We start from the raw sequence: 26,419 nt of genomic DNA, 5'->3' as shown, positions 1-26,419 counted from the left end.
TGTCACTGCTCTCAAATGTTGTGTTTGTGTGCTTCCTCCCCTTCTCTCCCCATCTTGTCGACCGCTCCCCTTTTTATATACTTTGTTTGCTTGTTTGTTTGATTTGTTTGTTTGATAAATGTTAGCTCTTTCACGAGCCTCGACTCTGTATACAAAAAAAAAAAAAAAAAAAAAAAAAACATTTCAAATTTCTAAAATCCTCAATTTTCATCCGATTGACTTGAAATTTGAACAGGATTTACATATCGGCGAAATGAATTCAACCACCGACTAATTTTGACTTTAACTTAGGCCAAAAGGTCAAAACATAACAAAAAACAAACAAACAAAACAAAAGGCCTTTGGCATAGGCCAAAGGTCAACCACTTTTTCCGAATTTCTAAAATCATCAATATTCATCCGATTGACTTGAAATCTGAATAGGATTTTCATATCAGCGAACTGCATTCAACCACCAGAAATTTTTGAGATCAGCGTTGGGCAAAAGGTCAACATAGGCCAAAGGTCAACCACTTTTTCTGAATTTCTAAAATCATCAATATTCATCCGATTGACTTGAAATTTGAATTGGATTTTCATATCAGCGAACTGAATTCAACCATCAGATATTGATCAGCATAGGCCAAAATATCAACATAGGCCAAAGGACAACCATCTTTTTTTTTTTTTACAAATTTCTAAAATCCTCAATTTTCATCCGATTGACTTGAAATATGAATAGGATTTACATATCGGCTAACTGAATTCAACCACCAACTATTTTTGTGATCAGCGTCGGGCAAAAGGTCAACACAGGCCAAACTTCTAAAATTGTCAATTTTCATCCGATTAACTTAAACTTTGAAGACGATTTGCATCTCAGGTCACTGAATTCAACCACTAATTATTTTTGAGGTCAAATGGATGCTCCACTGAGTGCCATGCTACTTTGTTCTGTTTTGCCAAGTGTCACTATGAGTGATTTTTCATTTGGCTATCTGTCTGTTTGTCTGCACAGAATAATTCTATTATTTGCTCTGCAACCGCTGGTCCGATTGACAGGAAATTTTCACCATCGTTGCACCTCCTCCTGTATAATTTTTATAATGATAATTATTCCGTCACAGGTCACGTGGTATGGGCGCCATATTGGAAAAACCAAAAAGCTTTTCCCCTCGATATCTCCGAAACCGCTGCATATAAATAATTGAGACATGACTCATTGCAAAGAACTCTTCATGGCGAATAACATATGTTAATGATGATGTCATAGTTGCCTCCATTATAACCTCATAATTCGACAAGTACAACACTTCATCTGAGCAAGATTAAATTTATTGAGCGTCATCTTGGGATTAATTGGTGGAGAAAAAAATTATGACGTCATCGGTCAGGTGAAAAGGGCGCCATATTTGTTTTAATATAAAAGTTTAAGAAAATACTAAAAACACGTCCTGGCAAGTGTCTGCAATCTCCGATTGCTCTTTCTTGTTTCATTAGAAACAGCAGACAGCCTATGTCTAACTGCATGTTCGTGACCCCTGCCTCGATCTTGACCATGCCAACCATGACAAGCACCAGATCGAACACGCATACAACCACGAACAAGACCACGGCCACAACCACAACCACAACGGCCTCTCTGTTGAACTCCCTGCTCCATGTTTTCACACACTGCTATTGTTTTGCACAGACTTCAAAACAGTGCTGAGATGATTATCAATTTCCTATCACCTGGTTTACACATCGATAAAGTAATTATCGATAATGAGCGATGTGTGTTCCTAAGAGAAATAAGAATTAGAGGAGTTTTTCTGAAAGGACAATAAAATGTGAAATGTGCTTTTAACTTAAGGATTGTAACTTTACAAGTTGAAAAGGAGAGTTAGAATTTCATTTTTTGATGTAAACTAATGAAACTGTTTTTAAAGTTTTGCAAAACTTGGATGTTTTCATCATAGTTACCTCCGCCACCAAAGGTAGATGGAGGTTATGTTTTCACCCATATCTGTCTGTCTGTTTGTTTGTCCGTTTGTGAACAACATACTTCATTAAGTTGTGGACGGATTCGGACGAAATTTGGCAGAGATGTAGGGTATGTGTCAATAACGAAATGATTACGTTTTGGGGAAGATCTGGATTCGGATCCGGCTAGTAGAATTTTTTAAGTGATTCTTCACCTTTGGGAGATAGGGTCAAAAACGATACATAGCAGGATATCTCAAAAAGTTGTGGATGGATTCGGATGACTCTTGGTGGACAGGTTGTGTGTCTGACAAGGACAAAATGATTTGGTTTTGGTGAAGATCCGAATGCAGATCCGTAGATATGAGATTTTTATATATTTTTAATGTGATTTTTCACCATTGAGAGATGGCGCCAAAAACGATATCGGCCGAAAATATAGCATGACATTTCAAAAAGTTGTGGATGAGTTGTTTAGGTGTCAAGAACAAGCCGATTAGATTTCCTTTCAGGTCCGAATCGAAAACGTAAACTGTTCAGCATGGCAGAGGTATGCTCTCTACCGAGTGTCGGTCTATTCGGTTGTAGTCGCAACTACATTAACGCCGCGACCCTGAGTGCTGTTGTCGGTGTGCCAGAGCTCCTCCCATTGCCCCTCCCACCCCCTTTCTCCTCCCTCCCTCTTGCTCCACCCCCCATGATTTCCCCACCCCCCATGATTTCCCCTCCCCCATGATTTCCCCTCCCCCATGATTCTGCAAAGCTTGTGACGTGTGACAATTAAAGTCCTGCTATTTGTGTCAATGGTGGACATTTAAGAAATCGAGGGGAAAGAAAACAAATAAACGGGTAATGAATGGCACAACATAAAAGCCATTAATCTTGTAAGTACCTCAATAAGCCTCACAAAGGCATAAATAGGTCATTTTCACATTCCATTCCGAAGGGTTAATCTGTTCTGAGGTTTGTCGAGACGTGAGCAAAGTGGATCCTTTCTTCTTCTTCATGGATTGTGGATGACGTCATCACATAATCATGGTGCACCTGATGATTCTTGCTGCAGATGTTCTCTTGGATTTCGACGAGTTTGTCGACGTTTTGAATCCACTAAATTTTGGTGCCAGCCTTCTCTTTGGGGATGTGTGTGTGCATGCGTATCCCTGGACGGCTTGGCACTCACTATTCCAGCAGGAACAACTATGGGATGGACATTGACATTGATACTGTGCAAGGGAAGAAGAAGATTTGTATTACACTTACAAGCTGTTTGCGTAAACTGGAGAAGAATTGGTCAATTGGCATAAATTGTTTTGTGTGTGTGTGTGTGTGTGTGTGTGTGTGTGTGTGTGTGTGTGTGTGTGTGTGTGTGTGTGTGTGTGTGTGTGTGTGTGTGTGTGTGCTTCTGTGTCTGGTTGTTACCTTCAAATGCTGGTTTCATCAGGTGGAACGGAGCACTCCCAGGTCTCGATGTATCCAACTGTGTGTGTTTGTGTTTGTTTTCATGTATGTGTGTCTCCGTGTGTGTGTGTGTGTGTGTGTGTGTGTGTGTGTATGTGTGATATTTAAACGATTTTATTTATGATCATATGCCCTGAAATGTAACTGAATCGTGCCCGTGTTGCAGATATTTCCATTCATTCGATATCCAGACCATTGAACATTTACAAACACCCTGAAACTCTGTGAAGAGTATGGGGCTCCGTTCATTTATGTTGAAACATTTTGAGATGTCGAGTGGAGAGTAAACCTTCGCCATGCTGAACAGTTTACGTTTTGTATCCACTGATTGGTCAGATCTGGCTCTGGACCTGAACTAAAATCGAATCGGCTTATTGTTGTCACTTCCCCAACTCATACACTAAGTTTGGTCATAAGTCGTCCACAAGTTTTTGAAATATCATGTTATATATCGTTTTGGCCCTATCACTCAATGGGGAGGAATCACTTTAAAATCATCGTTTCCGGATCCATAATCGGATCTTCACCAAAATTGAAACAATTCGGCCTTGTCGTACACCCAATCGGTCCACCAAGTTTCATCCAAATTCATCCATAACTTTTTGAGATATCGTGCTATATATCGTTTTTGGCCCTATCTCCCAATGGTGAACAATCACTTAAGAAATTAAATAATTCTCATATTCGAATCCATATCCAGATATTCACCAAAATTGAAGCTATTCTTCCTTGTCACACACCCAATCGTTCCACCAAATTTCGTCCGAATCCGTCCATAACATTTTGAGATATCGTGCTATATATCGTTTTTGGTCTTATCTCCCAATGTTGAAGATTCGCTTAAAAAATGATCGGATCTAGATCCGGATCTTCACCAAAAATATAACCATTTTGTCGTTGTGACATACCCAACCTCTCCACCAAATTTCGTCCAAATCCGTCCACAAGAATTTGAGATATCCTGATCAAAAACAAACAGACTGGGATGAAAACATAATCTCCATCCACCTTCGCTGGCGGAGGTAATGAAAGTTTTGGATAAAAAAAATGCAGAATTTTTTCATTCAGTCGAGGTTCATGGAGGAGGTAGAACATAGAACGGATCAGGACGCAGTAGCAAGACAAGGGGGAAACACACCAACAGCGGGGATAAGGGACAAAATATAGGGAGACATGGATAAACAAGAGCTAAAGGGAAAAATGGGGGGTAGGGGAGGACACAGGAGGTAGACAAGATGGATACAGATGCAAACTCTCAGGAAAGAAAAACTGGAAATTTGGAAAGAAGTGGGTTTGGGCAAGGTGAACGAGGGTATCTTGGTTTTGGATGTAAGGTGATCTGAGATTGTGGTTAACGTCAGTCTTGAAGACCTGTTCATTTGGATGTTCAGGAGTTGCAGATATCAACATGTTCATTTGGATTTGGATGTGAAGACCTGTGCCTGTTCATTTGGCGGAGTTATACGCTCTACCAAGTGGCGTTCTAGTTTGTATCCATGTTTTATGGTTGTATGTTCAAACGTTTTCATATTCTGGTTGAAGAGGTCCATCACATTGAGCTGGACATTTCATAAACAGTTTCATATGATGTCTGTGGAAGCCAAAGTTGAGTTGTTATGCGAAAACAAAATGGTCGTCTGGAATGAACATCCAAATTGCCAATGACACCAGTCTACAAATTTCATCGGTAGAAATGGCTGCAATGACGTATGTGTGACCACCTATTACCCACAATTTAAGAAGTCCTCTCATCGACAAAATAAAATATATATAATGCATGAAACATCACAGAAAGATGTCCCAAGCACGTTCATTTTGATTCAAGTCAGAAGATCATTAGATTATGATTACAGACGCAATGATTTCATCCTGATACATAATTCCTCTCCAAATTGCCCTCTACGGCCGAATGCAAATTCAAGTGAAGATAACCTTCATGACACGTTACCAGTCACAACACCTCTCCAAATGATGACAAGATCAGTTCTTCGGCCAAATTTAAAATGGCAGCCGGTACTATCAGACTGTCATCATCAAATCAGTCGTGTTGCTGAATTTTACAATTCGCAAATTGCTCGCCTCTGTCTCCAGACTCTAGGCACTCCAACATTGAAGTCTCCACAGAATATGAAAATAACAAGGTGCCCAACAGTTCTCCATCCGGCTGTGATGTTGTCGCCCATTGCATGACGCTGGTAGAGAAATGTGACGCAGGGTCTTCTGTACCAGTGACAGGAAGTCTGTTCCAAGCAGAGTCGAAATTCAAACGTTATCCATGCTCTGCAGGTCAATTCGGAGAGGTCATGCCCTTTAAAAGTCGGTTCTTCTGATAAGGATGACAAGATAACGATCATCACGAGGGCTTATTATAATCCATGGGCGACTGGAGCAAGCTCTTCCCATGAACTGTCTGGTATGCGAAGGTTCCATGTCGGTGACCTTCCATGTCGGTGACCTTCCATGTCGGTGACCGATGCCGACGACGCTGCGATGAACATCGTTTGAGATGCACCCCATTTGAGAACTCCAGACGGTGTTGGCCAACTCATTTCACATTAAATGAAGCCGGACCATTCTTAAACAGACTTGGATCACATGAGAGGTGGAGAGAGCAATATATATAGAGGGTAATGAGATGTAGTCGTGTGCATCGATGACCACATATTCTATGGTAGACGTGATCTGCATACAAATCTCAAAGAATGCTCAATTCATGGGAAGATAATCCACATGACATGTGGCATATCTTTCCTCAATAACCATGGTTTGCACATACATGATTAATCAATTTCTGACCATTTGTGAAGACATAGTATATTTCAGTTTGAAAGTTGTTCCTTAATATTATTACCTGCGCCAACAAAGGTGAATGGAGGTTATGTTTTCACCCCTGTGTTTGTCTGTCCGTTTGCCTGTGAACAAAATATCTCAACAAGTTATGGACGGATTCGGACGAAATTTGACAGAGATGTAGCGTATATGACAAGGAGGAAATGATTAGATTTTGGTGAAGATCCGGATTCGGATCCGCCTACTAGAATTTTTTTAAGTGATCTTTGCCATTGGGAGATAGGGCTAAAAACGATACATTGCAGGATGTCTCAAAAAGTTATGGACGGATTTGGACGAATCTTGGTGGACAGGTTGGGTGTCTGAAAAGGACGATTCGTTTTGATTTTGGTGAATATCTGAATGTGGATTTGGATATGAGAATTATTTAATTTTTTAAGTGATTCTTCACCATTGGGAGATAGGGCCAAAAACGATACATAGCAGGATATCTCAAGAAGTTATGGATGGATTTGGACGAAACTTGTTGGGCAGGTTTCGTGTGTGACAAGGAAGAATCGATTCAATTTTGGTGAAGATCCGGATCCAGATCCGGCTTGTAGAATTTTCTAAGTGATTCTTCACCATTGAGCGATTTGGCCAACCCGGCGGAGGCATGCTCTGTATTGAGTGCCGTTCTAGTTTCACGATGCATTGATTCAAATAAAGGAAAAAGATTAGTATGTACGGCCAATGGCATATTAGGTAAATAAATAAGCATAAGCATGGAACATCTGCACGAATTTATTGTGACGTCATCAATAATTATCGAGATGCTATGGGAATTTTAGAACCTCAGGCAGAAAAACAAAGCAGAAACTTTCTGAACTTTGATAGTAGTCGTAACTTTTACAATGAGTTCTGAACTTCACCAAACCCTGATTAAGTCAAGCAATAGCTCCCCCGTGCCCCCCTTGACACACTATAACAATGACATCTAAAAAAATTGCTAACATTCAAAAGATGACACAGCAAAGTATCTACATCATAACTCCGTCCAAAAGTTACAGAATTTTGTTTTTCCATTGTTGTGTTTCATGGAAAGTGAAGAGACATTTTCAAGCCCTACAAGCCTATATTATAGTATTTTATTACGATTTAGCTTTGTATACATATGTACCATCTCTCTTTATTATTATTATTATTATTATTATTATCATTATTATTATTATTATTATGATCTACAACGGATCCCATAAGTACCATAAATACTCTCTTTCAGCTCATGTAACCATGTTCTGTGATAGTTGCATTATTTAATTAGTCTCAAATTAAATTATTTTATGTGCACATATATCTTCTTAAAATTTAATTATAGCTTCAGCTCCCCCCCCCCCCCCCCCAAAAGTCATGTACTCATTTCAATTATTGAAAAATGCAATCCCTGGAGTTTCGGCTACCGACATGCATACATATCCACATAGGCCGCCATAGCTCCATTACATGGTGATGATTTAGTAATGTATACATATTATGTACCATCTTTCTTCATTATTATTGTTAACATTATCTAATCTAATGTCACCTGCAGTTGGAGACTCACCAATCACCATTCTTCAAACCGCATACTACTGGCAAGCCAGTTACAGACCAGGAAGGATCTTATAATGCGAAACATGAATTTGACAATATTGTAGCGACCAAAAGTCACTGCCAGGTTAGTTCAGATGTAGCATAAGCCCCAAGTCGCCTTTGAGCTTCCTCGTTTGGGTTCGATTTCCGACCCGATCATAAACTGCATTGTCATGGTGCTTCGCAAACACCGGGTTGGAACAGTTCGTCTTTCGGAGGGATGCGTAAGCCAAGGGTCGAATCTGCTTGGATTCGCCGGCTTAGTTTAGAGAACCAACAGGTACCGGTAGTTCGTCCAATGCTGCTATACCCTTGGCCAATTTCCAACTGCCCTGACTACCGCCTAGAAGAGCAATGGCAAACCACCCACTGCGTTCTTCGTCTCATGACTGCAGTGTCGATACTCCGCAAAAGGTATGGCCATGGGATGGAACTGGCCAATAGTCTTACTAAGGAAAAAATAGACGATACTATCCTTAGGTCTTTTAAACTTACAATAATGCAAATGAAACACCCAGCTTATGGTCTCCTCCAAAGATGGGCATAATCCACGGTGCCAGGCCAGAATGGACATGCTAAAATCAAATTTGTCTGCCAGGTCTCAAATTCAGTACCAGACAGCTCAGAGGTAGACAGAATAGTAAAACGATACTACTCTTTAAGACCACGACTAGTTTTCAATTCTACCAATTGAGATATCCTGCTATACCGTAGTTTTCATTTCTTTGCAGAGTTTGTTCACTTCTTTCGTTAGTGCATCTGAGCTGTGCATGCACGACTCTGTGTTTCAACAAGGTGTGTTTCACAAAGAAGCATCACGAGGTACGATAGGTGGACAGCCAGGAGCTGACGAAGCTGGTGATGTATTTAATCGTCAGGGATAGTAACGCAGGCTCCCCGGGGTTTGAGAAAGTCTCGTAGTGCAGTTTGAAACTGGCAACTATGAAGGGAACTGGCAAAGCCATCACGATAATGCCGAACACCGCACACAACGCTCCGACCAACTTCCCGACAGGTGTGATAGGTGTTATGTCACCGTATCCCACGGTGGTCATCGTAACGATGGCCCACCAGAAAGCTTCGGGAACGCTCTTGAGGCGGGTGTCTCTGACGTCCGCCTCGGTGTAGTGTATGGCACTGGCGAACAACACGACTCCCGTGAAGAGGAACACCAGGAGAATGACCAATTCCCTCCAACTTGACTGCAAGGTCTTCCCAAGGATGCGTAGTCCGTGGAAGTGACGCGCGAGCTTGAGGATGCGCAACACCCGAAGGAGACGCACAAAGCGCAGGACCTCGAGGGAGAAGTGCTTCTGGTCTCCAAGTATCCAGATGAGATCGGTGATCAGGTGCACCAGGTAGGAACCGATGACGGCCAGGTCTATCCAGATTAACGCGTCGCCAAAGAAGTGTATCTTCTTGTCGATGGATGCGAAGCGGAAGAGCAACTCCAAGATGAACCAAACCACACAGACACTCTCGACGATGAATATGGGATAACCGAAATCTGGAAGATCTCCGGCGTCGGTGAATGTTGAGTTATCGGGATGCTCCTTGCGCATGTGTGGCAAGGTACTGACGACGAAAGCGAGGTTGTGGATGAGAATAAGGGTGAACGAAATGAGGTAGACGCAATAAGCGAGGAACGAACTCTCGGGTCGCTCCATGAGGAGCCAGAGGTGGCGCTTCCAGCCATCGCTCGGTGGTTCAGGGTCTTTCGATAGACTAAGACCTTCGTCTTGCAAGAAAGCTCTCATGGCCTCCTCTCCCAGGTCGAAGAACTCGAGCTCGTGGAGAAACACGACGAAAGGAACGTCCACCGGGCGCTTGAGCATTCCACCTGACTGGTAGTAAAAAAGGATGGCTTGGAACGCGTCCCGATACCTGTCGAAGAAGACCTCGTGGCGGATGGGGTCGAAGAAAAGTCTTCGGCGACCGGGGTCCCCGAGGAGCGTGTGTGGGAATCGTGCGAGGGTTCGCTGCGCTGTCTCGAAACGTAGGCCCGACACGTTGATGCACACGCGATCATGAGATATGGTCCCCTGTTGCTTCTCAACATGACCGTTACTCAAGGATGCATTGCGCATGCTGTTGGACATGTCTTCGATGGGAATCTCAACGAACCTGTCCACATAATTGCTCTGCCCCGGCATGGTGTACCTGTGCCGCTCTGCTTTTCCTACAATCGTTCTTTTGCCTCCCCGAGTTGGTCCCCGAGGCGGTGACGGGTTTGTAGAGAAAGAGCAACGAAACAAACGTTTTCCTTGTCCACGACGTCAGATCAAACCACCTGTCAACAGGTTTTGCAAAAAAAACTTTCTAAAGACGATTAAACCCTGGTGGAGTCACGTTTAGACAGTTTTTGTAACGTCTTTGGAACGCCTTTGTGCCTCTGGCCCTTACACCTTCCTTTTATACCGAAAGATCAGGTGACCCGATGAGAGAATGTCAACCTTAGAGTCTCAATATGTCACCCTAGATAGAATTTCGCGATAATGCGGGCAAAACTTACACCTATTGTTTTAGACTTTCCGTGATAAATGTTTATGGAGAATTTACTTTTTGTATTTTCGTATTTAGCAGATCTACCTGGTTTACTGGATGGAATGATGTGGTATTTCAGAATGCAAACAAGACTCCTGCCATATGTCGTATGTGATTCTCCTCCCTGTTTGTTTGTTTTTAATACAGGTGTTGAAACTCAAGGAAGAGTTTAAATGTATTTCGTTCATAAAAGGTAAAACCTATTAACATGGGGTTCTTCTTTGCGTTTTGTTTATATAATCGATCATTTCAAGCAATGGAACCCACCACCAGGTATCAGACACACGTATTCATTAAACCTGTAAGGCATGCACCTGGCTGTCTTCTGTGCCCTTGCAATCGCTTGTGGACGTTAGAAATCGCATCTTTTAGAAATCTTTTAGAAAAAAAAATATTTTAGAAAAAAAATTCTTTTTCGAAAAAAAAAGAAATCTTTGAAATTAAATTTTTTTCCCCAAAAAATATATATTTTACATTAAAATTTTTCACCCCCAAAAAATATATTCTACATTAAATTTCTTTCGAAAAAACGAAATACTTCACATTAAATTTTTCCCGAAAAAAAATTTACATTCAATTTTTTCCTTAAAAAAAATTTTTTACATTAAATTTCTTTTGAAAAAAAGAAATATTTTACATTAAATTTCTTTCGAAAAAAGAAATATTTTACATTAAATTTCTTTCGAAAAAAAGAAATATTTTACATGAAATTTCTTTCGAAAAAAACAGAAGAAATCTTTTACAAAGTATTGATGTTGGGGTTTGAACCCAGCCAAATTCCATATTACATGTTCGATAAAAGCATTTGAGGAACGTTCAAAAAATTTGAGGAACAAAAGATAGACCAAACAAAGCCAACTTTTCCATCTTTAAAACAAGTGTGTGATTAGTAAGAAAATGTATCAATGTATTTTATATTCATGTACACGCTTCGTTAAACTCTTCTGCGAATTTTTTTAGACTATTCTATCTTGCAGGCCCCTTCTTTTTGAACGCCCGGAATTTCTGCAATAGTTTAACCTTTTCTCTGAACATTCACCTTTCTTTACCCCCTGCCACCAAAGGTTATGTTTTCACCCCTGTCTGTCTGTCTGTCTGTTTGTTTGTCCGTTTGTGAACAAAATATCTCAAAATGTTGCGGACGGATTGGGACGAAGTTTGGCAGAGATGTAGCGTATGTGAGGAGGACGAAATGATTAGATTTTGGTGAAGATCCGGATTCGTATCCGGCTTCTTGAATTTTTTAAAGTGATTCTTCACCATTGGTAGATCGGGACAAAAACAATACATAGCAGGATATCTCAAAAAGTTATGGATGGTTTTGGACGATACTTAGTGGACAGGTTGTGTGTTTGACAAGGAAGAATCGATTCAATTTTGGTGGAGATCCGGATCCGGCTACTAGAATTTGTAAGTGATTCTTCACCATTGAGTGATATGGCCAATCAGGTGGAGGTATTCTCTCTACTGAGTTTGGTACCTGTATATGAAAACACAAGCTTACTTATCAATTTCCATACCTTTGTTTTCACTTTTTGTCAGAATAACGTCAGACGTGGAGATATAAGGCATGTGGGGAAGAATGAGGGGTAGGGGATAAGATGGATACAGAGGCAAACTCTCAAGATGGAAAAACTGGAAATTTGGAAATACGTGAGCTTGGGGAGTTAATAGGGGTAGGATACCATATCATTCCAAGGGTGCATTAAGTGTGCTGTTCCATTTGCAGACAATTGCAACTGGAAATTCAAGTTCCCATGGTGCCATTTCGAAAAGAGCAGGCCAATGTGCACTGGTATCCTGATCAAATTCTAAATTCCTGTCCCAAACCAACCGAGGCCCTGTTGGTGCTGCACACCTGCATGCAGTAACGTTGCAACCAAAAGACGTAATTACCTCGCACGCACAAAGTGAAAAACAGGGTTAAATAATTATTTTACTTAGTCTGTCTGTCTACAGACGACAGTTTATGACTGAGGAACAACTTGATTTCAATTTAATAATATATTTTGAACATTAATTCGAATAATAATCAGAAAACTAACCTGCAGATTAGCAGTACTTTGGCTCTGAATTTGTCATGCGCAAATAGGAGTGAGATTAAAAAAAATAGTCTGACTACCTGTCTGGCAGTCAAACAAAATTGAAAATCATTCCAAAGAGTTGCATTCCAAACAAAATTCCATTTTCTGGTCTTCATCAATGATCTATCCGGCTCTCTGGGAAATCCTCTCTCTCTTTGCTGATGACTCCACTCTCTGCCGCTCCATACCTCATCCCTCAGATCGGCAGTCTGCAGCCTCCTCACTCTCTGCAGACCTGGACAAAATCACAGACTGGTCAAACAAGTGGAACATGTCTTTCAATCCTGACAAATCTCATACTCTCACTATGTCTCCCCGAAAAGACCGACATCTCCGTCGTCCTCCGTCGTGCAAGGTCCTTCCTTGGCACACCTGAGCTCCTCTCCACATACAATGCTTTCATCCGCAGCTCAATGGAATACTGTTCTCCCCTCTGGGCTGGAGCTCCTGCCTCACACCTAGCTCGACTTCACGCTGTTGAAACCAAAACTTTCAGAATCATTGGAATCTCCCGCGATGAAGCTAACTCCGAGGGCCTTTCACTCACTCACCGCAGGCAGGTAGGTGGTCTTTCTGTCTTCTACCGACTCCTCTCCGGCCTTGCTCCCCCAGCTCTCTCTGTGCTCTGCCCCCCAAATATTCCTACAGGTCGCACAAGATCTGCCTGCAATCCTCTTCTGGTGAAACTGCCAAAATCAAGACTCTCAATTCACCTTCACTCTTTCATTCCTCTTTTCTCCAACCTCTGGAACAAACTCCCACACTCCCTTCAATCCCACTCCCCCCTCCAGGTCGTTAAAACAGCTGTTCACCACCATCTTTTATCTTCCCCAATCAAAAACCTTGATCTTTTCTACCCCCGTTAATTCACCCCCAGATCCACTTTTTGAAATTCCGACTTCTTTCCTGGAAGTCCAAGCAGTGTCCATGTGTTTTATACCTCTACCACTCTGACTCTCTCTCTGTCTCCCCGAAAAGACCGACTGGACGACCCTCCCATCTACTTTCTCAACAATCCTTTCCAAGAAGTTCTGTCACTCAAACTTTTGGGTCTCACTATCTGCCATGATCTTTCCTCAGAAAACAACATTTCCAACCTTGCCTCCAAAGCCATTCGGCGAGTGGGCATCCTCCGTCGTGCGAAGTCCTTCCTTGGCACACCTGAGCTCCTCACCCTCCCCCCCACCCCTTCCCGTGCTTCCTCCCCCCAAGCCCTCTCCCTCCCACAGATCTCTCGATGTCCCTGCTCTCAAATGTTGTACGTGTGTGCTTCCCTCTCTCTCCCCATCTTGTCTCCCGCTCCCTTTATTTTATGTTTTTTTATGTGTCCGTTTGTTTTTTTGTGATTAATGTTAGCTCTTACACGAGCCTCGAACTTGTATCCCAAAAAAAAAAATCCAGGAAACTTGCTGTTTTTAAGAATGGCATGAAGGACACAAACAACAGGCATGAAGAACTAATGTAACGTGTTAAATAAGGTGGTGTAAAATATGCTGCTTCAATGGCAGTAAACTACCCAAAAATATTTTTCTACAACCTTTAAAAGCTTTATTTTATTTCAATTTTACTATAGACGTGAAAACAGTGAACACAAATCGTCTTATGGCACTTTCAAACACCTTTCGTTCAGCAGTACTTGGCTAAAATATTATGGCATTTGACATCATCTCGACCAATCAAATTGGCTGCTCGTAGACTACGCTCATGTCGTTTTTTCTCAAGACTGCATGGGGTGAGGTGTTCTATGTAATCTCTTGTTACCTCCGCCACCGAAGGTGGATGGAGGTTATGTAGTCACCCCTGTCTGTCTGTCTGTTTGTCTGTGAACAAGGTATCTCAAAAAGTTGTGGACGGATTCGGACGAAATTTGGCACAGGGGTAGTCTATGTGACAAGGATGAAATGATTCGATTTTGGTGAAGATCTGGATTCGGATCCGGCTAGTAGAATTTTTAAAAGTGATTCTTCACCATTGGGAGATAGGGCCAAAAAAGATATTTAGCATGATATCTCAAAAATTTGTGGACGGATTTGGACGAAACTTGGTGGAGAGTTTGGGTGTGTGTTAAAATGACTAATCGTTTCGATTTTGGTGAAGATCTGAATATGCATTCGGATACGATAATTATTTAATTTTAAGTGATTCTTCATCATTGAGAGATCGGGCGTAAAGCGATACATAACATGATATTTATAAATGTTATGGACGAGTTATGATTAAACTAGGTGGATGAGTTGATTCGGTGACAAGAACAAGCCGATTCGATTTTCGTTTAGGTCCGAACCCAGATCCGGCCTATCAGTGGGATACAAAACATGAACTGTTCAGCCTGGAGGAGGTATGCGCTCCACCGAGTGCAGTTCTAGTTCATTTTTGATTCCCGATCAAAATACGCATTCGATCGATTTTCAACATCTCTTTCAGCAGTAAAGCTAGTGACTTTCTTTTCAATGCAGAAGATAGGGGAATTAAAACAGATTTTTGGGGATAACATCTGATTAGATTTAATCTGGTATCCCATAGCAGGCTATCCTCATTTCATTTGGTGAGGTCATTGAGGCAGCTATAGTTTCAGATTGGTCCTAATAAGGAAGAGTATTCAATCATACTTGTTCATTCCATACTTCAAATTTACCAGTATTTGAAATGTTTTATTCAAGTTTTTTTTTATCAAGTCATCCTCCATTCATACCAATGATCATTTATACACCCATTTACCACACCCTCCATCTCTCCGACATAGCAAGTCATTCGGTTTTCTTCCTTTTCCTCTCCATGTCCTGTTCCTCTATTACTTTATTTGTTGCATCTGCCTGTTGTCTCACTGGCACATCTGCCTGTAGAACATGATACCCCATGCAGGGTTTAAGTATATGCTTCAATTTTAATAAAATAATAATTTTAAAGATCGTTTAAAAATCCAGAAGTTTCGTGCTACTGAAGCAGTCTTAATCACCACCCTTATACACTCTAATAAGATGATGTTGAGTAAAAGTTTAGGAGATAGAGACTTTATTGATCACCATAGAACGCGGTGTTAATCAACATCATACATAACCATTTCAGCGACCTCTTCTTCACCCCAAAACTGCACTCTCTCACATGCCACGCCCACTCATAATCATCATCATCATCATTGATATTGATATTTCTAGTGTTGTTGGACCCATGATGATCATTTTCATGGATGGGGGTAGCAAAGTACATTTATGCAGTTCTACGCCTATTTTTAAGATGCTAAGCACAATCTAAAAACAGAGATTTCAAACCCTCGCCAGGATGTATTTTCAGTGTTTTTTAAAGGCTTTTGTGTTAAAACAAATATGGCGGCCGAACCACGTGACCGATGACGTCGTCATTTTTTTTTTCTAAACTCATTTATTCCTACATTATGCTCAAGAAATTTCATCTTGATCGGATGGCAGGCAGACAAGTGTAAAAATATTATGTCACTCATCTCTGCACATGCGCTATCAGGACAAATTCAGAGACAAATCACGGTAAAACAATAAACCTGTCTTCCTAATCATGTTCTGATTCGTGTTAAAAATAAAACATTCAAATTAAATAAGATATTCCTCAATCATAAACTCGACATGAACGAATTGGACATTAACAGACGGACATGAACGAATTGCTTAACCCCGCTTTTTGCTTCGCGTGCACGTAACTACCCAAATATAACTTAATGTTGGTTTCTGGAGACATGAACACACAAATAGGTGTAAGTGATACAAAAAGATAATTTCACAAAAAAAGAAACAAACAGAAATGGATTGTTTCCCCTTGATTTAATGCAAGATAGCCTGGTGTTGGCTTAGCGGTTAGGGTGCCAGCTTGGGATCCTGGGATCCTGGGTTGAATCTCGATTGATTGCTGAATTAACACCAGGGGAGTTGACTCAGTCTGTCATCCTTCCGAGGTCGGCAAATTGAGTACCAGCTCACTGGTAATTCCCTGTGTGTCGTAAGGGGCGACTAACAGGGTTGGCGGCAGGAAGGGCATCCGGCCATAAAACATTGCTTCAAAAAGGGGACCACGGTGCTCAAAAAAGGCCAACCCCTGCTCTGCGGGGAAAAATGGCCTCTAAAGGTGGTTCCTGATTTAATGCGGGCTTCTAGAATTGAATATCAGACAGCAAAATAAAATGGCCAAATTACGGTTAGGATATGTACTCGTCCAGGAGGGTATAGAGGGTATAGAAGGCAAATTGACTACTTACTTATGAATAAGAAATGGAAAAACAGTGCACTCAGCTGCGAAGCATATATAAGATGTTCTTCCAAATAGGTTCAGATCACAAAATAGTGTCAGCAAAGATTCGCTTCAGTTTGCGTGCAAATAAAGAATGCAGTGACAAAAGAGTATGCCATGGCTGGAGCAAGATTGGAGACGAAAACATGAAAAAAGCTCTCACTATTGAAGTTAGAAACATGTTTGAATCGCTTGGTGAAGTAAATGTAAATGACCCTGCTGACTTAATTTACAGGAAAAAAAGAATTGCCCACAGAAACGCTGCAGATAAATATTTGCACAAAAAGGAAAAGCAGAAGTGTTTTTACCTCTGCCATCAAAGGTGGACGGAGATGATGTTTTCACCTCTGTCTGTTTATTTGTCTGCGAGCAGGATATCTCAAAACGTTATGGACGCATTCGGACGAAATTTGGTGGACACTTTGGCGAAATAACAAGGACAAATTGATTGGATTGTGGTGAAGACCCAGATGTGGATCTAGATCTGAAAATTTTTAGTGATTCTTCACCATTGAGCGATCGGGCTAAAACTGATATATAGTAGGATATCTCAAAATGCTGTGGATGGATTAGGACGAAACTTGGTGGAGAGGTTGGGTGTGTGACAAGGACAAATTGATTCCATTTAGGTGAAGATCCGGATCCAGATCCGGATACGAGAGTTAAAAAAATTTTTAAAGTGATTCTCCACCATTGATATTCTTCGCTAACAAGGCCAAAACCGATGTTGTGGACGGATTGTGACAAAACTTGGTAGATGAGTTGGGTAGGTGACAAGAACAAGCCGATTCGATTTTGGGATATAACAAGGACGATCAGTGGGATACACAACGTAAACTGTTCAACCTGGTGGAGGTAATGCGCTCTACCAGGTGCTATTCTAGTTTGCCAAAGGAAGACGAGGAAGTCAAAGAGAAGAGAGACATTCATGAACAGTTACATGAGGGGAAAAAAATTAGGTTAACATCTGATAGGGATTCAGTACAACAATATGGGAAATAGCTGGAAGAGGCAAAGGATAACCTAAAAAAGGCACACACTCAGGTGCAAGAAAAATATGCATTTGAAAAAACAGAAACTATAACTCTCTAGAAACTATAAACTGAACAACAAACGAAAGAAACTATAAACTGAACAACAAAAGAGCCGACTAGTGTGGGCTGCACTTAATGAAGTCATCGGTAGAGAGCCTACATAGATAGAAGTGGACTACTCAAGGGCTTCTCAAATTTACTTGGACAAAGATTTATCATACATGATCACCAAGAGGTGCAAAACAATAGTTGGCAAGACCTTACCCTTCAAATCTGGTGATTTTACACTTGATGAACTGAGAAAAAACTATGGAAACTTCATCAAACTAGTGGGCCCGTTGTACCAAATTTTCATTGGTCTTCACCGCTTTGTAGCATACCTGCCTGCCAGACTCAGGGGTCTTTTGTGTCCCCGGAGTCGTTTCAGTCGTCGGGACTTTGGGGTCAACTGGGTCTTTTTGGTCATCTGGGTCTTTTGGGTACTTGGGGACGTTTGGGTCTTCTGGGTCTTTTGGGCCATCTTGTTCTTTTGCGTCCTCGGAAACTTTTGGGTATTTTGGGTCCTTGGGGACTTTTGGGTCTTCTGAGTCTTTTGGGTTCTTAAGTATCTTAAATGATCTTCAAAGGTCGAAGGGGTCTCAACAGTCTAAAGAGATAAAAGGTACATTTTAATAGTATGTGATTAATTAAGAGACTTACCTAATTAATAGACACAAAAGGTATTCCTCAAACACACAGACACAACTCATCCATTTATAGTAGACTAGCCGAAAGCACCCGGCGTTGCCCGGGTTCTTTTTAAATTAATTTACTACTATAATTCAGCTTTTACTCACAGCCGTAGAAGATTGACTACTATAATTCAGCTCAGCTTTTAATTGCGAAATGGGCCCAGCCAGGCCGAAGCGGCCTCAACCGGCCTCGCCACCTAGCCTATAACCTTTCCGGGGCCTGGCCCGACATTTTTGGTTCTTTTTGAATGAATTTACTACCATAATTCAGCTTTTACTCGCTGCCGTAGAAGATTGACTACTATAATTCAGCTCAGCTTTTAATTGCGAAATGGGCCCAGCCTGGCCGAGGTGGGCCTCGACCGGTCTCGCCACCCAGCCTAAAGCCTTCCCGGGGCCCGTCCCGACATTTTTTGTATTAGAGGTTTCCTCCTATCTTTCACCGTTCAGGAGATTAGCTTGCGCAGACAAACAAACAAAAACTCTCTTTTATAATATCGAGAGATAACAAAGCAAGTGGACTGAATAACATCCCTGCTGAAGTTTGAAAAAGTGGGGCTTTGGACAGTCAGCTACATGAGGTATGCAATAAACTTTTAGCAGTTGATAAGCAAAACTTTTAGCATGGTCAAAAAGCTTGATTATTCCGATTCCGAAAAGGTGATCTGAGTCTACCTGAGAACTATCGAGGTATCAGCTTAACAATAGTGGCTGCTAAACATATGTAATGCGATTATTGTACACCGCTCCTTTCCTATGCCATCTCCAGGCATTGCAAAACGTCATTGCCGGGCACCGAAGGGGGCTCGGCAGTGACGCACGCTGAAAGGGAGTACTCAGTTTTCACTCTGGTTGTTTTCTTTCTTTCTTTCTTGTTTGTTTGTTTTCTTGTTTGTTTGTTTTCTTGTTTGTTTGTTTGTCCGGGCGATATCTCAGCCATCCTTTGAGCGAGGAAGCTAAAATTTCGGCACAATAGTGAGCAAGTCCTTTGTCAAAAACGTTATTTTTGTTTTTTGATTAATCAATTAATTGAGGAGTTATTTAATTATTAGCGATTAATTAAGTACTTATATAATTAATAAAATTTCCTTTCTCTTCTGACCATTAACTCAGGCACCTTTTGAGTTAGGAAGCTGATATTTGGACATGCCAATGACCAGTTGATTTGGCTGCAAAGGCTATTTTTGATTTATTAATTAATCAATTAATCAATTAATCGATTAATTATTTAATTATTCGATTAATTACTAAAAAAAAAAAAATTCAGTTACAGATTCTGATGAAATGGTGGTGGTTTATGTGTTCTGTGACCGAATTGATTAATAATTTAATTTTTTAATGCTTATTATTTATTTATTTTCATTATTAATCATTTATTTATTTTCTTTCTCGTTTGGCCAATATCTCAGGCTCCTTTTGAGCTGGGAAGCTAATATTTGGACATGACAGTGACCAAGTGATGTGGCTATCAAGGATATTTTTGATTTATTGATTAATCATTTAATCGATTCATTATTTATTGATTAATCCATTATAATTATTTATTGATTAATCAATTAATTATTTAATTTTTTATTAATGACTTATTTGATTAAATTTCTAAAAGATACATCTTCGGATGAAGCACTAGTGGTTTAGTTATGCTATTAGCCAATTGATTAAGAAAATATTTTGTGATAATCTTTTATTGATTTTAATTATACAATTAATCAATCAATTAGTGTACACCTCTCCCTCCCAATGCAGCCTCTATGAGCTGCACTGCGGTATTGCCGGGCACCGGAGGCGCCCCGGCAATGCCGCGCTGTGGGATATTAAATTATTTGGCATGGGGGCGGTGTACTTTGAATGTATCCGTACTTGTCTTGAAGAGAATCAGGTTGCATGTAGACCCAATACTGAGGAAAAACCAAAATGGTTTAAGTCCAGGGAAATCAACAGTTTCTCGATTCTTTCATTGAGAAGGCTAAGCCTGGTGTTGGCTTAACGGTTAAGGTGGCTGGCTTAAGACTTTATGGTCTTGAGTTTGAGTCCATGTCGTTCCGTTAAATAACATCAGGTGGGTTGACGCAGCCTGTCATCCTTCAGAGGTTGGCAAAATGAGTGCCAGCTTACTGGTAATGGGGAGCATTGCATCAGCCACGCTCCCATCAATGATGCAACCAACAAGAAGCTGTTCTGGATTTTAAATGTGTACAGTAAAGGCAGTGGAGGTGATTTTGATACGAACTTGTAAACCTATGAAAGTACCTGCCAGTCAGTCGTCTGTGGAGGATTTCACATTAACTAACACTCATTAACCCTTTGTGTGCTTCATCTTTTTTTTCAAAAATTTCATGAAAAATTACTTTTTCTTTGGTCGTTTTTCCCCAAAAAAAAAATTCATCTTGTCACAAATCTGCGAAAGCAGCACATAAAGGGTTAAACGTTTGGACAGCATCAGCTGAACTACTAAATTGACAGAACAAAAATATCCTCGTTTGTAATTCTTCTTTTCAGCCAATAACTCAGCATTGTGTTAAGCTCAGTACTTTGTTCAAACGCGAATCTATTGCATTTTACAGTGGGAAGGTCCATGACACCTCAAATTTTTCACAACTTGAAAAGATTCCACTGAAAATGAGGTGTACCTGCATATTTACATATTGGCAAATGAAGTGCTAAGAGTGGTGGGCGAGACAACGACTGTCAATCAACCTGATGGGGCTGGGGCCGCAAGACCTATTTGACCCTATATACTGTCGTGTGACTGCCCTGGGGTTAACACCACTCCGAGGTGAGCTTAACACTCCGAGGCATTTCATTCATTGGCGGACCTTCGTTACACGCGAGGGAAAGGAGGCTGAAGAGATAACCTTCACGAGTCCACCCGACATCCTCGACCCTGCAATAAATCAACTCAAACCGACACAGAATTAAAATGTACAAAATACCGGATTTATTAAAGAAAATGCCGGTCACAAAATAATGCACAATAAAACTGTATTCCTAATTGGAGCACTCCCATGCAGACCCGAATACAGACAAAGGATAAACTAACTGGAAAATAAATATGTGTGGTTTGTGGCACTTAGCTCTAAGCTGCTCTGGAATCTCATCAGGAATCGTCAAAGATCGTCATGGCCTTGGTGGGAAAATGTGTTCGTTGGTGCGAACTCGGCCTCACTGCATGTCAGCTCACTCCTGACCACAGTTCTCCATCGGCCTCCTCACAATCACTATCAAGATGACGGAACACGACCACTCTTGATGAATCTCCCTTGCGCAAGAAGACAAAATGCGACCATTCGCTATGGGATCCAGAACGAGAAGGAGCGAGAATACAAAATGTCCGCCGTTCCAACTATTTTGAACTTGAGGCTCTGACGTCATCCCATGACGTCTCCGTGTTCGCTCCTATCAGCGAGTCCCATCTTACCAGTCCTTGTGCCAATCAAATCCCAGACCAATCACTGATCTTCGGGGCATGGCTCCTGGCCCTGCCTGTGCCTGTCTGCTCACCATGTCGGTGTTATCAGCATTAGTGATTGATGCCTGATTTCCGGTTGGTTTTTAATTTGTGTGGGTAATGGCCGATTTCTTATTAGGTGGGTGTAGTGCGGTGTCATAAGGAACACAGGAAAAGTTAACAGAGGCAATTACATACAGGGGATTAATTTACCCATAATCCCTTGCTAATTAACAAACCCCACCCCTCTCATGGGGAGAAAGATACAAGCTCTTCCACAACATACGGTCGACACAAATTTCCTACTTATTATACATCGAGATTTATTTTTCTTCACGACAGTCGGAGCACACTAATCTATACACTCTACCTGGTTCTAAGGTAATCATTGTCTACCCCCTCCAACCGCCCCCCCCCCCCTCTGTGGAACCGTAGCTCCCACAAGGTTCACTATAGGCGCTACCATTCTAGGCTTAACACTTACCGACTCACACTTAATTAGCCTGTGAAATAAATCAGGAGGGCTGTGGGGAGTGAGCCGTAGCTACTTACCTATTCTCCTTAACGTTATACCCCCTTATAGCCAGGTGGTTTACCTAGGATATTCAAACCTATTGTGCATTTTTTTGATAAAAGCACCAATTTTGGCACAGAGGTAGACCAATATATTATGAACAAATTTGGATATCGTCCAACTGCCCCCTGGCGGCCGTGGCGGCCATTTTCCAAAATGGCCGCCATGTGGCTGCCGAGGAAGACTTATCCCTAGGAGATCGCGCCACCTGGAGCTGTAGACGCCCTCCGTCATGCACACGAAGTGGGTCAGCTGCAGTTTGACAACTTCGTCAGAGAACGCTTGGTGGAGAGAACGAAACCCATAGGAGATGCCATCCACAGAAACAAGCTGAAAATCTTCGGTCAGCCTGCTTCAAAACCTCCGGGAAAGGGCAAGCAGCAGATGAAATCCCTCAAGAATGACGTGGACCTGTCCTCTCGTCTGTATATCGGGTGCCAGAACCGGGATGGGAATCTAGAGGAATTCTTCCAACATGAAAACCAAGCCTGCCCCCCGCACTATCAGCTGGCGGTGGCATCCGGCTGGGTGTCAAGAGTGATCTTCTCGCTTGTCTAGTAGACCTCAGTCAGCCGAAGTCTGAGGTACCTCCAACCAGCTGCATTGTGCTAGATGGAGCGGTCATCATCCAGATGCTGAAGCCAGCTACAGCAAAAAGCTTCAACGAGTATGCACAGCAGGTCTTTGTGCCCTACATACTCTCAAAACTCCATCAAGCCACGCGACTGTACCTGGTATGGGACCGCTACAATACAGACTCGTTGAAGGGTACAGCAAGAGCCAAGTGCGGAAAAGGGGTGAGAAGACGGGTGGTGGGTGGTGCAACGATCCCCGGGAACTGGGCCAGCTTCCTCAGATTCGACGAGAACAAGACTGAGCTGTTCAGCTTCCTCTCTGGCGTCCTCCACGACTCATTCCAGCTTGCAGACAAGGAGCTGGTCATCACTGAAGGAGATGATGTCTTGAGCAAGCCACCGCTCCTAGATACTGCAGCCCTGGCTCCTTGCAACCACGAAGAAGCCGACAGCCACATGATGTTGCATGCCGCCCACGCTGCTCACAATGGCCACAAGAAGATCCTCATCCGCACAGTTGACACTGATGTTGTTGTCCTGGCAGTGGCTCTGGCACGCACCCTGGAGGAGGAAGCCGAAGTGTGGGTGTCCTTCGGCACGGGCAAGGCTTTCCGGTTCTTGGCAGCCCATGAGATGGCGCGGGCTCTGGGCCCTGAGAAAGCACAGGCACTACCGATGTTTCATGCTTTGACGGGCTGCGACACGGTCTCCTGCTTCGCCGGACATGGCAAGAGGACAGCATGGGCAGTGTGGACAGCTCTACCTCAGCTGACCCAGACACTCACTGACCTCTCCACTGCACCGGATCATATTGATGAAGATGCCATGCACACCATCGAGAGGTTCGTCATCCTGCTTTACGACAGAACAAGCACCGCAACCGATATCGACAAGGCATGCCGCAAACTGTTTGCAAAGAAGAGCAATGTCCAGCTGATCCCACCGACAAGTGCAGCCCTGAAGCCGCACGTCCGACGAGCAATATACCAGGGCAGACATGTCTGGGGTCAGGCCCTGGTTCCTGCACCAACATTGCCATCACCAACCGACTGGGGTTGGATCAAGACCAGCGACATGTACGAACCTCTCTGGACATCGCTCCCCGAGGCATCCAAGGTCTGCCGGGAGCTTGTCTCCTGCAAATGCCAGAGGGGCTGCATCAAGAGGTGCAAGTGCAAGAAGGCCAGTCTGGAATGCACACCACTGTGTGCTTGCGACGGGGAGTGCTCTCAGAACTGAACTCGCAAACTTAAGATGAAGATTCTGAAATGTTCCAGACAGTACACAGGTACTGTAAAACAGTAAACTTATCTGCATATTGCATTTAGCAGATTATGTGTTAATTAACATGATAATTAAATGTACACAAGGAATGTCAGCATTTGATGCCTGATCATGGGTTTCCTTGTCGCCATTTCATCTGCAATTAGCCTAAATATGTTAATTAATATCAGCAGCATCTCCCAAAATGTGACTAAGAGCTATCTGGCATGTCTTGATTCAAAACATTCAATAAACATTCACTAAAACCTTCAGCAGCAAACTTTATCTAACTTCTGTGTGTCTTTTGGGTGTCTGCTGGCGGCCATTTTGGAAAATGGCCGCCACGGCCGCCAGGTGGCAGTTGGGCGATGGCTCCACATCCAAATTTGTTCATAATATATTGGTCTACCTCTGTGCCAAAATTGGTGCTTTTATCAAAAAAATGCACAATAGGTTAGCTTACCCGCTGTACTATTAAGCAACCATGTACATTTCAAATATTTATAAAACTTGAATTCCTTGCTCCTAACTCCTGGGACAGGAAGAAAATGTCAACAAAACGCAAAAACTACCTTAACCACAAAACTTAACCAAAAATTCTAAATTCAAAAACGTTTGTATAACCCCAGTCTACAGACCACGCCCCCGGTGGATGCCACGATACCCAACGTTACCTGTGGAGCCATCCCAATGCGCCCCAAATTTCCATGGGCCCTGTCCAGGTGTTACAGGTGAGTGACATGGCTCAGTTGATTTCTCCCACATTCACTCACACAAATCCCATAACCATTCATACACATTTCAAAAATCATCAAACCACATATTTCACCCCCCTGCAAGACCCTGGCATAGATGTCATTACACATGTGTGCGTGTTTCTCAACTAGGCAGTGGGGAGGTACCGTACAAGCAAGATGGTGGGGGCGCTTCAGGCTGTGGTGCTCGCAGTCCAAAAACAAGTTGCTAGACTTACGACTTCTTCACACACCTCCCCCCCGCCCTTTAACTCTTGGCCCCGTGACAGCCAAACAACTCCTCAGCTGTCGTCCCGCCAGGGATATCTCCACACCAGGCTTCTGCGCCTCAGGCTTTCACACAGCCTCATGGGTCGCCAAGGGTCTTCACACTGCATGGTGCCCAAACAGACGCCACCGACGACGGGCTCCCAATTTCCAAACACCACTGGCTGCCAGTGGCAATTGCAACAGAGGGGGCTGCAGTCACCGCTCCTCCAGAGCTTGATCCATACCTGCGGACACACACACCTTCCCCACCCACAAAATACACAAAAACATTTCCTCCCCCCACTGCCATTCAATTCTCAACCACATACAGATAGTTCCCGACCTACGACGTATGTGACTTACGACGACCCGGATGTACGACGACGGAAACGACGGGCGGGAAAAAAAATTAAAATACGTAAAAAAAAACTAAAAGGAAAGAAGAAGAAGCGAGCGAGAAAGCATGGTGGCAAGAGACGCTATGACGTCATCGCTCTCCAGGCAGCTTCTCCCACACGAGGCAGCGTCTCAGTTAGTAGCTCTTTGTGTTTCACACTGGCAACATCCCTTATGCTCCATAACTCAGCCAAACCAACGATTACTCTACTACTACTGCCCTACTAGGTAGTTCTTCGCTGTTTATACCCTACTGCAAGCATCATGTCTGGCAAGAGACATCTACCCATGGCTGCTGCCGATAAGAAGAAGAGGAAGGCGATCAATCTTGAAGTTAAGCTCAAAATGATTGTGCAGCATGAGAACGGTAAAAGCGTTACCGCCATCTCACGTGACCTTGGCTTCTCCCACTCGACGGTGTCTACCATCATCAACGTTCGCTCAGACCATTGCTGCAACGGAAGAAGAAGAGACAACGCTACGAGACTTCTGGAAAGGCTACAACATATTGCAATGTATCCGGAATGTTGCTTCTGCATGGGAGGAAGTGACTGCACGGTGCATGAATGGAATATGGAAACATTGCATGCTTCGTTACGTCAATTCGTTCGAAGGTTTCAATAAGGACGAAGCGATGGACGAAATCGGAGAGAGAATTGTGAGGCGAACACACACGTTAGAGCTGGAAGTTGATGTGGAGGACGTGGAG

The 26,419-nt window shown here is 42.5% G+C and overlaps 1 protein-coding gene and 1 long non-coding RNA gene across 2 annotated transcripts in view; both read right to left on the bottom strand.

Annotated features, from left to right (window-relative positions):
- LOC144891713 (uncharacterized) overlaps nt 1-26,419 on the bottom strand; it is a 966,484-nt gene that overhangs the window by 391,175 nt on the left and 548,890 nt on the right. The gene's annotated exons all lie outside the window — the stretch shown is intronic.
- Nucleotides 7,593-10,162, bottom strand: LOC137426092 (potassium voltage-gated channel subfamily A member 1-like). Its single transcript, XM_068114793.2, has one exon. The coding sequence runs from the start codon at nt 9,954-9,956 to the stop codon at nt 8,619-8,621; it is 1,338 nt and encodes a 445-aa protein (XP_067970894.1). The 5' UTR covers nt 9,957-10,162; the 3' UTR covers nt 7,593-8,618.

Source organism: Myxine glutinosa, chromosome 4 (genome assembly GCF_964187855.1).
Source record: "Myxine glutinosa chromosome 4, kmMyxGlut1.1, whole genome shotgun sequence".
Classification (NCBI taxonomy): domain Eukaryota; kingdom Metazoa; phylum Chordata; class Myxini; order Myxiniformes; family Myxinidae; genus Myxine; species Myxine glutinosa.
This window is presented reverse-complemented; position numbering and strand designations above follow the sequence as displayed.

Bases quoted from the DNA above. Each gene is read 5' to 3' on its own strand.
- LOC137426092 (XM_068114793.2), bottom strand. From the start codon at position 9,956: ATGCCGGGGCAGAGCAATTATGTGGACAGGTTCGTTGAGATTCCCATC.